Here is a 14,580-nt window from a genome sequence, read left to right as displayed (position 1 = left end):
CAGGATTGCTTCCCTGCACTGCCACAGACTTTCTGACTCCACTTATCTCTAGTTTAGGGTAGTACCCTGACTTCCCTACCCAGATTTTAGGTTGTTGCATGGACTAAACTGACTTTTTTTGCCTGTTACAAGTAAAATGCTACAAAATCCTTGGCAGGAGGACAGACCATGGCTTTTCCTGCTTGGGCTCACACCCTTGGGAGATGTGCTTGGCAAGGGGTGGTCTTCACACAACACACAAGGCGTTATTTCCAGTCCCCTGCCTGGATGCCCTGTCATGCAGGATGCCAGCAAGCAGAGGCAGGAAAACAACACTAAGATGTGCTCCCATTCCCTTGTAGGGGGCAGATCCCATCCCCATCCCCTACAACCAAACCACCTCTGACCCAAAGAGGGCTCGTGGGCCTCAGCCACAACGGTGCAGCTGTGACAGGAGAGCGCAGTAATTCCCTCTCAGATCCGGCCACCCCCATCACTAGTACAATACCCGAGGGAAGGGGGAGTGCCCCCCTTTCCCCATCCCCAAAGGGTCTGTGAGGGGGACAGAGACCTCGCGGCGCATTTATTCCGCTCCATCCATTTGAGAGGCGCGCTTCAAGGGGCTTTTTGCCGTCAGAGGCGGGTGCACCAGGACAGGAGGAGAACAAAGGGAGGCACCGGCACCCCCCAGCCCTTTGTCTAAGCACAGAGGAGTTCACCTGCAGGGAAAACCAGATCCCACCGCAGCTCCGCACGGATTCGGATGGGGAGAGGGATGCAGCCCCCGCTGCTAACAAGAGGATAATGAGCAGAAGGACGTGATCACGTTCCCCTCTCCCCCCCTGCCACACGCACAAGCCCGTTAGAGCGCACGCCAACCCCCTCGACTCCAACAACAACCGCAACCAGCCATAAAAACCATTGCCACAGAAATATCAACCCGCCCCCCAGCGCGATCGATCTGTGTCTGCGTGTGGCCAAGCACCAAACCCCGGAGCTCGGCTCCACCGACTGGGATCGACTGGGAGGGAAGGGGGTGGGAGACTAGTTTCCAGGAGATGGGGCTTTAAAGCCACACAATAACTGGCTCAAATGAGGGTTTGGATTAAGCTGTTGTACAGCAAGAGAAAACACTGCCTCCATTAGGATATGAGGGATTTTCCTTCCCTTTCTCCAAAGCTCTAGGATGAAGCTTCCAGGTCACCCAGGAAGGGAGAGGAAACTGGGTGATGCCGAGCAAATGGGGGATCCCACACAGGGAGGGAAGGGTAGCAGGAGGAAAGGGCAGATCAGCCCTCCCCGAGCCCCATATCATACAGTCTGACAACGTTTACTCATATTTCAGAGAGACACAGCCATCCGGAACATCACTCCCTGCCAACTGCCTCATCTGGAGCCATCCGCAGCTCAGCTCTTCCCAGCCTGCTCTGGGGACAGCTCCCCCAGAGCATCCACACCCCAAGGAACTGAGGAAGGACAGGTAGGGGGAAGAGAAGCAACAGAGAAATTAAATTCATCCGTGTTGGTTTCGGGGTTTTTTTACAGTTCTGCTACATCCTCCCAGCAGATGACTTTGAGTGCGTGTTACATAGATGGCACCACTGCGAAGTGGCAGGAGGCTGCTCTGAGCCGGAAACTTTGCTCATGTTACCATCACAAGCGAATCACAAGACAGAAGAGGGACAACCACGATCCTCTGGCGAGAACGTGCCGAAGCTGTCCTTATCAGAAAGGATTCAGGACTGGGAACCTCTTTCCTGAGTTCATCTGGGGGACATATGTAAAAACTCTTGCGTGCATCCAGAGTCTCGTGCCTGTAAATAACCACCCCTCCCTCTGTATTTGGGATCAGGCTTCTCTTCCTCCCATTCCCAAGTGTGCTGGCTGTAGCTCTGGATACAGGAAGGGTGGCTGCCTCTATCAATCCTTTTTCCATGGAGGAAAAAGAAGGGCAGGACATCATTCCACACCTCCCCACTGGTCCCCCAGCACCTGCCCCATCTTCCTTACCAGTTCATTGCAGAAAACTGGCTACCACCACAGGCAAGCTCAGCAGCTCCGATTCCTCCCAGCCATCCCCCTTACTCCAACCAAACCAGCACCTCCTGAGCCTACAGGCTGCTGATAAACACAGAAAGTTGACCAAGTCACCAGCACCTAACCCAGACCCATAGCATTTTATAGTTTTTTAAAGAAAACAAGTCAAGCCAGGCCGGATTGTGCCCCGGAGCCTGCGTGGCAAACAAGAATCTGGCTCCAAGTGTTTATTTATAAATCCGTACATACATGTACATTTGAATTCTGACAGAATTAATTCTGGCATCCAGCTAATTCAAAGCATTCCTCCCCCATCACACTACAGTTGCAGGCCAGCCCAGCACAGAAGCTGATTATAAAATGCTGCACTAGCCAGGCATTTCTGCAAAGGCTTGTGCTATTGAGCATTCAGTCTTTCCTTGCTTGGCTATTTCATTGTTTCAGTGTCGATCCCTCCTCTCTTGCCCTGTGTTTCCTGGTTACTTTTGTCCCTGCTCTGGAAGCACTGCTGCTCTCAGCCCCATTTCAGTGTCAGATTGAGGGGAAAAAAAAAACCAAAACCCAAACAATTACATGAAATTAAAGAGAAGAAATTACCATCATGTACCAAGATTTCCAGTAAACAGATAGGTAACGAGCAAAAAATAGGCCAACATACTGCAAGGCAAGCTGCAGACAGAGCTGGGGATACAAAACCCGCTGCCTCCCTCTGAAGCACAGCTAAGAAATCCCTGTGTGGTCACACGCTGTCCTCTGGAGCAGAGAGGAGAGAGGTCAGGGCAGCCAGCACTGTAAGAGCCTCTTTATTCTTGGGCAGTTGCATGAATCTGATCGCTTGTGCCCTTTGTGAGACATGGAAATCTGCCTTCTCCTCCCACCCCCTTCGCCAGGCCCCCCTTCTGCTTCCCCCCCGCTCAGATGGGGACAGAGGCAACTCCTCAGCTCCAGAGGCAAAGACCAGAGCAGCACAGAGGCTGCGGACCCCCCTCCGGCAGGACCAGGCTTGGCCATGCACACGGAAGAGCTCGAGGACAGCGCCTTGCTGGAGCGAGGGGAGGAGAAGGGAAGGACTCCTGCATTCCTCAAGGGGCTCACCCAGGCTCCCACGTGCGAGGCACGAGGCTCTGAAGGGTGGAGGAAAGCCCAGGGTGTCACAGAGCAGTCCACGTCTTTGCTACTTCTTCTCTGCCGTGCTTGCAGGCTTGAGGACAGCAGCACGCTGCACACCGCCATGCCAGCAGCCACATGATGCTTACATAAATATCACGGGTTGGATTTAGATCAAACGAGGGTCTGGGCTAAGTTTCTAAAGCCCTCATCGCCAGCCAAAGCTGGGCTTATACCTCCTGGTTCAGAGACCAGAGCAGGACACCCCTGTCTCAGGGGCTCATTCAAAGCCACCACTGAGGGAGGGCTTCAAGGCAGAAAGCTCTGGGCTGTCTGGCTGGAGATGCCTGCCTGCAAAGTAGAGCCAACCCCTATATACTGCAGGGGTAAGCCTGGGCTACAGTTTGCCACTGTTCCTTGCAAACCAGCTCAAGGTCTTCAGATGAACCTCTCTTTCCCCCTCCTCCTTCCACCTCACTCTTCACCAGCACCCATCCACATAGCATTTTATCCCATGGGAAGAGCAAACTCTCTGTTGCAGACCCTGTCCTACTCCTCTTCTTTACCAAGCCTGTCCCCTCCATGCAAGCCTCCTCCTTCCCACCCAAACCCACCAGGCTGCCTCCCAGCATCCTCCATCTCTGCTGTCACTTCTTAGATTGACTCTACACAGAAAACTTGCAGCTGACGGTCTAGAGCAAGCACCACTGGCAACCCGATGGGCTAAGGGCAAGGAAAATGCTCAAGCAAGCATCATTAGCAAGAAGGCAATGCGGAAAAGCCCTTAATCCAATCCCGGGGAGGCAGGAGACTGTCCCAGTTCAGCCAGAGACCTGGGACCGCCATGATACATGCTGCCACGGGCCAGCAAACCCAGATGGGTTTGAGACCTCTCAAACTGAAGGCACAGGCAGCCTTCAGTTGAACTGACATCTCCTGCTGCCCCCAACAACACAGCACAGAGAAGCCTGACAGATCGGTGGTGATGAATGGCACGGAGCTAGAACACGAGGCTAGGTGGGTGCTGGGATTTCTGCCACTGCCCAAGGCTCAAGAAGTCATTACTCATCACAGCGGCTTGACCGACTGACAGCATCCCAGGGCACAATGATCAGTCACATTCCAGAGCCCAGCACCAGACTTCTGAGGCAGGAACCAGGGTATGGGCATGAGCAAAACCCCTAGGTTGGGCTGGCAGTTCAGCTCTGGGGTGCTGGTGGAGGCTCAGATGGAGGGCACAAAGAGAACCTGCACATCTCCAGCTTCACAGGACCTACTGCAAATGTCATCTGGGGACCAAGCGTGTTCAAAGAGTGCCATAGGGAATGCCTGCCAGGCACCAGCACACACCATCTACAGTCATGAGAGCTAAATTAACGCTCGAGCACTTGGGCACTTGTGCTCACAATGCCTCCAGTGCGCTGCGTGCCACGCTCCTCATAAACAAGTCATCTGGAAAATAAGTAAGCCTGTAAAAATCCAGCCCGTCACAAGTTACCAAACCTGTTTCAGAGTAAAACAACCTACAGCAGCTCAAGGCAGGAGCGAGGCGGTGAAGCCGACCCCAGCCTCCCCACCAGTGGGGCTCCATAGGTCTCAGCAAAACACCCCTGGCACAGATGGCAGCACAGGGATGCGAGATGGGACTTGTTTCAAACAGGAAAGTATCTCCAGCATCAGGGCCATCTAGCAAAGAAAAGCTGGTGTCTTTTCCCTCTAGAGACCTAAAGCTTTTGAATGGCAGAAGCAATCAGCTGGGACAGGTAGGAAAAGCGCACGGGCCGTCTCTGCACTGGGGCTGGCAGCCAACGCTGGCAAAAGATCAGAGTTTCTGGTACAGACTTGAGATTCATCTCTTCCTGTGCTCCTACCAAGTGTTCACTTGTCCTTTTTCCCATACTTCAGAAAGCACCTGAGCTGGCCTTATCCAGGGTGCTGCCAAGAAAGCAAGCCCAAACCCACCAACAGCAGATGGACTCAGAAGCATAGTCCCTATCCCTCTGATGTGCCAAACGGGCACTGCTCCATAGCCAGTGCTGGGTGCTGCTCCTACACGCCTGCAGGAGGATCCCCAATGTTTTCCTGCAGGTCTCAGCACCACAACATGTTTTCTCCCTCTGAATGTTCAAAACCACCAGAGACCTTCAGAACGTGGAGAGATGTTCTCCCAATTTCTCCAAAACACACTGCAAGCTAGGTCAGAGGGAAATCTATCTCCAACCCCTGAAACAAAACAGAAGCAGCAGCAGGGCCTCTACCCAAGCCCTTTTCCATTGGTGGCACCTCCAGCTGAAGACAGGCAGCTGGGACATCCCCAACCAAGCTCTGCTGTACCCGGCCTCAACCAACCATGTCCCACACAAAGATGAGGCAAACATGGCAATAACCTGCGAATGAGTCCCTTTCTTTGGCTGTTGGTTTCTGACCTGAGCTCCAATCCCAGCAACCTATTTTTCCCCTTTTTGGATGAGAAGAAAAAAATTAAAATAAAACAAACAGCAACACATCAACTTCACACTGGAGCAACTTTCTTTTTCAACCCTGGAAGCAGGTCCCCCCAAACCGGGGAGACAGCAGGTTCCCCCATGCAGGTGGGAGGCACGTGGCTGGGGCAGCAAAGGCAAAGATGGAAGAAAAAATGTTTCATTTTGAGACCTTGACACAAACAGAATGACAAGAAGAAAAAGAAAAGAAGAAAAAAAGAGGGTGGGTTGTTGGCTTTTTTTTTTTTTTTCCCCTCCCCTCTCCTCTTTAAGCACTACAAAAACAGGAAACAAAGGAGAAAACATCTCACGGGGGGGGAAGGCGAGGTAAGCGCTTTATACGCCCACGAAAGAAAGATTAACCACATTTTATTTACTGTTTGCATTAGGGTTGCACTGTGGAGTTCAACCAATTCTGAGGCAGGGCTCTGCAGGTTTGTGCAGCACCTAACGCTGAGCAGTCCCCAAACCCACCCGGCGCACACCTCCGCTTCCAGCGAGCCCTCCACAGACACCCTCCTTCCTCCTGCGGACACACACCTCTGGGCCCCTTTCGCCCAGCACGAGCTCTCTTGCCCCAGCTGCCAGCTTACAGCTGAGAAAGCGCTGGGGCTGTCCCCAAGGAGTTCTGAGCCCCTTTTCCCCTTCAAATCAGACCGTAACCTGGGAATGATGCCCTTTGAGGTGGGCCAGCATTAGAGTCAGTCACGAATGCTAAAGAAGGTGAGCTTATGGGGAACGTGTTTGCAGGCTCCTGTCCCTCCTCTGGGCTATGGGGCCACCCCAACCACACTGGCTCATGTCACCCCCACACTCACAAGTCCCCCGCGCCAAGGGCAGGGCCCTGAGCCTCCAAACTTTGACTCATTTCTCAATTAACGGCTTCCTGAACGCGACCCATGCATGGAACAAACCTCTCACAACGGGGCCTCCCCCGGACCTCCTGAGCCCAGCGTTACTCATCCACCCCCCAGCCCCGGCTCTCCTTTCCCGGGATGCTCCAAGAGCGGCTCACTGCTGCGGGGTGAGCAAGCAGCCAGGAATCCGGGCCTGGCTCCCGCAGGCGGGAAGCCGTCACCAGCTGAGCGCACGCACCCTAATTCGGGAACCAACACGGGCACCGGCTGGCAAGGGGCAGCTTTCAGCCAGAGACCTGGCCAAGGCCACGCAGGGAGGGCCAGCAACCTGCCAGGCGTTTTTCCTGTGGGCTCTTCCCTACTCCAGCCTCTCCATGGAGGAACTGCTTCAACTACAGGGGAGGATCCTTGTGCCATCCCCAGCTTTGGGCCGTGTTCCATTGCCCCAGCACCCAAGCGAGCCACGCGCCCAGAGGGAAGAGACAAGCTTATCATCGCAGAGAAAGGAAATTAAGATAACGCGGCGATGGAGGTACCGAGGGATTTGGCCAAGGTCACAAAATAATTCTGCGGCACTACGATACAGCCGTCCGACGCTTGAGGTGCCTGGCCACATACCCTAACATTTCAAGCCAGGGCCAAAACCCAGCCTTAGCCGGTGGCAGTTTTCTGCCAGGTCATTAGCAGCGTGCATCCGCAAGGAGCAGCGAACAGCCAGCCATAACAACGGCAGCGACAACAAAAAAAAAACCCCACGCAGCGAGAGCGGGAATAGATGAGATCAAAGTGTCCTGGAAAAGGACCTGGAAAAACAGTTTTGGTCCCTGGCTAAGGCTCCTGGGAAATGCACACGCGAGCCCCGTCCCAGCACCGTGCGGCCCTCCCGGGGTGGCTCCCCACCCTGGCAGAGGGAGACCAAAATGCCTCCCTATAAATAGAAGCAGAAAAGCGCTTCTCCAAAAGCCAGGCTGGGTCTTTCCCCTCCGAGCGCGTGTGGCGGAGCTGCTGGCACCTCTGCGGAGGTCTCTGGTTTTCCCCAAAAAAACCTGGAGAGGAAAATAACCTTCCTGTGAGCTCAGGCTGGCTCCTCTCTGCACAGAGCTGCCCCCCCCCAGCCCAGGCCTGGCCATCCAATTGGAAAGTAATTATACTGCAATTTTTATTTATGACTTCTTGGGGTTTTTTTTATTGCTAAATGGTGACTCATTTTGGCAACATTAAAATACACAGGAAATCATCCCCATTTTACAGTAATCACCATTCAATTCATTGTTAAATATTTATTCAGTGGACAAGCGCTGGGCCTCTTTCGAAGGGTCGGAGGGGGAGCGGAGGGGCAGCCCTGGGAGGGGGGAAGGTGGTGGTGGGGTCATGGCAAGGCTGTTAAGTGACCACCACCAACTTCAGGGTGGGAAACCAAGGGTGAAAGCTCCTGCCAGATGGCCTGGCCACAAGCGAAATACATTTGCTTTCCCTCGAACCCAGCATTACGCCCCATGCCGCTTTAGGAAGGGGGGGTCAGCACTGTGCCCCCTAATAAAACCCCCTTATTTGGCCAAAACGCCCGAATCGCAGCCAGCGAGAAGCTGTGGGTCTCTGACACGGAGCTGTTCATCGCCGGGGGGAAGGGGATGGCGGTGTGAAGAGCCGGCAGTTTGACATTCACAGGCCTTACAATGGACGTGGTCCGTGTCTGCGGCCGCTTGTCCCCCTGGGGAGCCCAATTTGGGGGTGACTCGACCTCAGATGTGGGCAGCTCCTCTGCCTTCCCCCAGTGGCTGCATACCCCAGCAGGAACTAGGGAGATGACCCCTCCAAACCCCCCTGGCCCACAGCCTCGACCCTTCCCCACACAGCCCAGACCCAAGCGGCCTCAGGTCCTACGGCTGAAGGGCTCCAAAGACCTCCCAGCACAGATGCTCTTCCTTAGGGAGCCCCCTGGCACCCATGGGCTCCGCCACTGCTGGGCTGGGGAGGCCACCTAACATGTCCGCCACAGGGGGACCAGGCAGAGGAGGAACAGCAACGGGGTGGATTTTGTGTAGGTCCTACCCAAACACAGGGGAACAAGCACGGCACGGGAGAGGGCGACAAGGGCAAGAGGTGCCCCCCCTGGACCGGACAAACCCGCGTGGTCCACGCAGGTCGGACTCACCCTGATCTCATTGCGGCGGATCTCCACGTCGCAGACCGAGTGTCCCTGGTGGGCCCCGCTGTAGTAGCAGCAGAACTGGCAGACGGCCACCTGCTCGGCCTCGCAGTGGTACAGGCGGTAGGCGTTGTGCTGGGGGCAGCTCCAGGCCCGCACATCGTCCGCCTCCACCAGGAGATGGCCCCGAGCCGTGGAGGGCTGCTGCAGGTGGGTCTGGACGTGGGACTGGCAACACGGAGCCTCGCACCTCAAACAGATCTTCTGGGCTGGCAGCGGCGGGCCCCGGCGGCAAAAGACGCAGTGTAAGACTGAGGGGGGCTTCTCCAGGTTGAGGGAGTTGAACTTCTCCACGATGTTGGTGAGCTTCAGGTTCTTCTCCAGGTTGGGCTTCTGGTTGTAAGCCTGGTTGCACTCCGGGCACCGCACCAAGCCCGACTCCTTGGCCCACGCCTCCCCGATGCAGCCCCGGCAGAAGTTGTGCTTGCAGGGCAGCTGGACCGGCTCCACGAAGACGTGCAGGCAGATGGGGCAGATGAGCTCCTCTTCGAAGCAGTTCTTCCAATTCTCGGCCATCTCTGCCGGCAGCCTCTGGCGACGTTCTAACCCCCCCCCCAAACCCGCTTCGGTCGCTCAGTGCGGTCTAGGGGCGGACGCCGGGGTCTGTCCTCCCTGCAAGGGGAAGCCTGGGGGTGAACAGCCGGGCTCCCCCCGCCCCGCAGCTCACAGTAAATAATAAACCACAGTGATCTCTAAAACCAGGGATAAAATAAACCCACCGAGCAGCACTCTAGGAATCTCCAGTGAGAAAACGTGACGTCCCCACCGCCGCTTCGGTAAAACAAGCGACACAAACGGTTAAAAACCCCCAATGTGATAATGTAGGATTTACAGCCCCAAGTCTTAACCCACCCCTAAAAGCCATTTGTTTCTTTTTTACCCAAGAAGGTGAATTGAAACTTACCAAAGGTTGAAAAAAATCCATAAAAAATCCAGCAGCAGAGTCCAAGTTCCATATAAAGCTCCTAAATTTAGCGCTCCAGATCAGATTTTTCTTTTCTTAGGTTTAGCAACTGACATTCAATATTTTAAAGGGACTTTTGTCCCCCACCAACCTGGCTAACAGCTGAGAGCGCGGACTCGCTCGCTCACTCAGGGTCTCTTTTTTTTTTATCCCCAGTATTTCTCCTCCCTCTCCCCCGATGGGAGTTGGGAATCGGAGTCTTTTAAAGGAAACAGATCAAAGGGTTAAGATCCAAAATGGGAAGAGGAGGAAGGTTAAAAAAAAAAAATAATAATAATAATAGCGACGATGACGATGGCGAAAAATAACGAATTCTCTCTGCGGCCCCCGAGATTTGCTTCTCAGCCGGTGGAGCAGCGGAGAAAAAAAGGAAGGCGGGGGGGGGGGAACCAGACAAGACAGGGGAAAAAAAAAGGGGGGGAAGGAAAAAAGCCAACCTCTCGCCTGCTTCGAGATTGCGAGGTCTTGAATGGGAGAGCTCGGTCATTCAGAGCAAACCCCAGCGCCGCGCAGCCTCGTCCAGCGCCCCGCAGGGATGGCAGAGGATGGGCTTTGCCAAAGGGGAGCGAAACCCCGCGGCCCCCGATCAACCTGCTCCGGCTTCCCACGGGGCTGGGGGGGGGGGACAGGCGTCCGGCGGGAGGGGGCAGGAGGACACGACACACACCGACCTAGCCCGGTCTCATGGCCGGCCGGGGGGAGGCAACAATGCGGCGGAGCAGAGGGACGGTGTCCGGGAGCCTTCCCCGGTCCGGCCCCGCCGGGAAGGGAAGGGGCGAGGCGGCGGCGGGCAGCCGGGAGGAGCCGGCCGAAGCGTGCTGTTCCGAGAGAGCCGAGTCAGCTCTCAGCCATTTTGAGCGGAGACCGGAGACGCGTTAAAAATAAAATAATAAAAAAAAATAAAAATAATAATTAAAAAAAATATTTAAAAAAAATAAATCGAAGTCACCGGCATACACCCGCTCCCGCTGCGGCGGGGCTCTGCGGAGCGGCTGCGGGGCCAGCCGAGCCCGACCCGAGCCGTCCCGTCCCGGCGGGGCCGCTCAGCAGAACCCCCCTCTCCCGCCGCCGCCGCCTCCAGCCATCTTGGGGTCGCCCTGGGCGCCGCCCGCCCGCCCGCCGGAGCCCCACGCCCCGGCCTTCCTCCCGCCGCCCCCGGGGAGGCGGCCGCGGCCCGGGGCGGGAGGAGGACGGACGAGGGGAAGCGGGGAGGGGGGGGGGGGGGACGCGGATCCCCGCAGCAGATCTCCTCGGGGATGGGGGAGGGGGGGGGAAGGGGGGCGGCGCCTCGGAGGCGGCCGGGCTCAGCCCCGCCGGCGGCGGGGGGCGGGCGGGGCGGCCATGGGGGCGGCGGCCGCGGGGAGATATCGACCGGGGGAAGGAGGGAGGGGGCAGGCGGGTGCGCCCCGCCCCGGCGCGCCGAGGGGCCGCCCCGCTCGGGACCCGGAGGAGGTGGGGGGGGTAGGAGCGGAGCCGCAGCGCAGCCGGAGCCGGTGGGTCCCACCGGGCGCTGCCGCTGAGCTGCGCCGCGATCGCTGCGGACAGACCGGCTCCGCCCCCCCACGCGAGGCCCCGCCCGCCGCTCGTCACCGGGGACCGCCCCGCCCCGGGGCCGCACCGCCTTAAAGGGGACGCGGCCGGAGACGGGGCCCACCGCGGTGCTCGGCGCTGTCCCTGCTGCGGCAGCGCAGCCCCGGGGAGCCCAGGGTTGCCATAGGGCCATAGGATCACAGAATGGTTTGGGTTGGTGAGGACCTTAAGATCATCTAGTTCCAACCCCCGGATCCCGTAGTTCTAATCCCCGGATCACGTAGTTCCAATCCCCATCTAGTTCCGTCCCCAGCTGGGGTGGCCCTGGTGGCCACTGCACCCTGGCTGGCCACCAGCATCCCTACGTGGCGAGGAGCCATGGTTGTCCAGGGTGCTGGTCTATAAAAAGGGGTTGATCACCCTGGAACCAGCTCACACCTGGGCCACAGCTGGCCCCAGGTACCAAAGTGCCCTCTGGAGCCTCCTATGCCCTCTTGGCTCCCCCCGGATGGGCTGTTATGTTGCATAGGAGCATTTCAGGTGTGTTTCATCCCCATGCAGAGCGACAGCCGTTTGTCCCTTGGGGTCTTTCCCAAAACGGGCAGCCCCAGCACCTCTTGCCAGGGCCCGGGGCACAGAGGTGTCTCTGTTAACAGCTCTCCCACCAAATGCTCCTGCAGATGTTTTGTGGGATGCTGTATATCCAACCCCTGCCAAATGCGTCAGGCCACTGCATATCGAGCACACTGCTGGTGTAACTTCATTTTCCACTGGCAAGCGGGTCACAAATGGCTTCAAAATGGAGTATTTAGACCAAAAGATGCTCAGGGTGCACCATCAGGTTTATGGTGGAGTGACAAGGAGGCAAAGGCTCAGATGGTGGCTTCAGGATCCGGCTCCAACCTTGCCCCTGAGTGACGCTCGCTGGTGCCAATTTGCCTATGGGAGGGATGTAGCAGGAATTCCAAACAGCAGCCTCAAAGCCACAGACCAAACTGTCCAGAGGCATCACCCAGTAGCATCTCCTATAGCACCTATAGCCCTGGTGCCATGGGCCAGCCAGGCCAGCCGGCTGCCTGATAGAGGCATGAGCATCCTACAGCACACCCAGAGTGGGGTGACCCAGGTACTTCCAGATTTTCCTTTACAAGAACCCCCTGCGCACAGGCAGATCCTGCCAAGGAGATAAGGAGATGAAGTGATGGGTATCCCCTAGAACTGGGGCTCACCCTGTATCACCCTCCATCCCTGCACATCCAGCCCAGGGCTCCTGGGGCTCACGTACTGCAAAAGGGATGTGTCAGAGACGATGTTGGCCGCTGAGCCCATGCAACGGCAAACCTCTCCTCGGAAAGTCAGTGCAAAACTATTTGTGACTCTCACTTCTTTACAACCACAGGCAGCACTGGGCAGCCCATGATGACAGCCACCATCCCAACCCTGGGCAGAGCACAGATCTTCTGAAGGGGCTGCTCAGGGCCCCCCCCATGCCCTCTACTGTGTTGAGCTGGGGAAGCTGGCAGGCATATAGCAGGATTTAGAGGTGGATGGGATGGGATGGGGCTGAGCCAAGCTGAAAGATGCATCCTGCTCTTGGCTGGGAATCCTGCTGCTCTGGGACTGGCACTGGCCCTGCTGTCATCACACCCACATCTGGACAATGCCATTGCTCTGCCCAGCCTGGAGAAGCATCCTTGACAAGGGAAGCCCCAAAGCCAGGGTGGGCATCACGGCCCTTCTGCAGCCAGCAGGAGCTGCCCAGAGGGGGCTGTAGGCAGGGTCCCCAGTGCTCACACAGCTCCCAGACACCCTCCCGCCAGTGCTGCATCGATGACGGCCACCACCAGGAGCGAGCTGCAGAAAGCCTGCTCACAGTTTGGCTCCCCTCCACCAGGATCCAGCCCCTTGTGGGTGCCCCAGCCCATGCCAAGGGGCTGCAGAGACGGTTTTTAGCTGAGAAAGTCCTGGTGTGCATCCCTCAACTTCCCAAACCTCAGTTTTCGCAGCCACCATCGTTCCCTTTCACTGCTGGTCTTGCTTCAGCAGCCCTTAGCCCTGCCCTGGAGAGACCACCAGCCCCACCAGCCTCCCTGAGGAAGTATCAGCACCAGTGCTGATGCCCCAGTGAGCACTGACTGGCTGCAGGAGGGCTGTCAGAGCATCGCACCACGCTCTGTGGAGCCAGGACGCGGGGTTGTGCCTGGCAGCGGGCGTCGAGGACCTGCCTCTGCTTTCCCAGGCAGTCTCAAGCAATGTTTAACCAGCCCACAGACGTACAGAGACTCTGTTTGCTATTTAGGGCTGTGGACCCTCAGGAGCTGATGGGAGCGGGAGGGTGTTAGCACAGACTGAGTGGTTTGCTATTAAAGTGACAGCTTCCCTGCCTGCCACCACCCCATCCCCAGGATACTCCTGGGGGATGCTCTGTCACCCAGCCCTGTGCCTTCCCCAGAAGCCTTGAGCCCTCCGAAAGTAATACCAGATTATGTGCTCCTTAGGTTGTTTATAACTCAATTAACCAGCCAGAGAGAAGCCATCACTGCCCTTCTGTCCCACTTCCATGTAAGCCCAGTGAGGTGGCTAAGTGCGATGGAGAAAGCTCCCTCCACCCTGCTCCGTGTGATTAAGGCGTTGAAGGCTTTCGCTGAAGTTTTAAGACTGGATTTAAAGATTTAAGGAACTTGCAGGGTGGCAGTAGCCTGGTTTGCAGCACTAAATCTGTCTGCTTGTGGCCATCCCTGGTTCCTGGCTGGCGTGGAGGAGGAGGGAAACAACCCCATGAAGGAGGCACAACACAGGGGTCCCCATGGCCAGTTACCCCTGGCTCAGCCAAGGGCATGCCATCAGCATGCACTGCTTGTGCCTGGCCATCCTGCACCCATCCCTGCTGCAGTGTCATGCTTGTCCATCCCACACTGTCAATGCCTGCTCTGGCATCCTCGCAGCCCAGTACCTGCTAGGGGAAGATGCACACATTTGTGCATGGTGTATACGCAAGGGGAACCTCCATCCTCTATGGTTAATAAGAAGGGACCAGGAGGCAGATGTACAGACTGGTCCCCACAGCACACAAAGCAGGTTCCCTGCCCCAAGCACCCAAGCATTGAGATCCAGTGACACCCACATCCAACACTGACAGCTGGGAACAGGGCTGGGACGGTGCACTGGGTGCAGGGATGGTGATGGCCTTATTGGCTCCTTGGGAGAGCTCTGCCCTTGTGCAATGAATGCACAACTGGGGCTCCTCTCAGGGCAAAAATTCTGGGCTTCCACCCTGAGCCTGAAAGCATGGGGCAAAGAAGATACTGAGGGCTATCCAAGGGGAACTGCACTGGGGAGGGCGATGGAGGGGCGCTCCACTTTGGTTCAGGGCAAATCCAGGGCGAATCAACCTAATCTGAGGTTGCATGGCCA

The 14,580-nt window shown here is 56.8% G+C and overlaps 1 protein-coding gene across 2 annotated transcripts in view; it reads right to left on the bottom strand.

Moving 5' to 3' along the window:
• Positions 1-10,716, bottom strand: part of TRIM8 (tripartite motif containing 8) — a 29,526-nt gene extending 18,810 nt beyond the window's left edge. The window contains exons 1-3 of one of the 2 annotated variants that reach the window (XM_030487446.1): positions 10,074-10,716; positions 9,577-9,835; positions 8,619-9,284 (exon numbers count right to left, since the gene is read on the bottom strand). In XM_030487446.1, coding sequence (XP_030343306.1) covers positions 8,619-9,188 — 570 coding nt within the window. In that variant the 5' untranslated portion in view covers positions 9,189-9,284; positions 9,577-9,835; positions 10,074-10,716. The other variant, XM_030487447.1, reaches the window with a different exon arrangement.
• Positions 10,717-14,580: the final 3,864 nt, after the last annotated feature.

This window comes from Strigops habroptila, chromosome 5, assembly GCF_004027225.2.
Source record: "Strigops habroptila isolate Jane chromosome 5, bStrHab1.2.pri, whole genome shotgun sequence".
NCBI classification, from domain to species: domain Eukaryota; kingdom Metazoa; phylum Chordata; class Aves; order Psittaciformes; family Psittacidae; genus Strigops; species Strigops habroptila.
The sequence above is the reverse complement of the archived record's forward strand: the minus strand, read 5'-3'. Positions and strand labels throughout refer to the sequence as shown.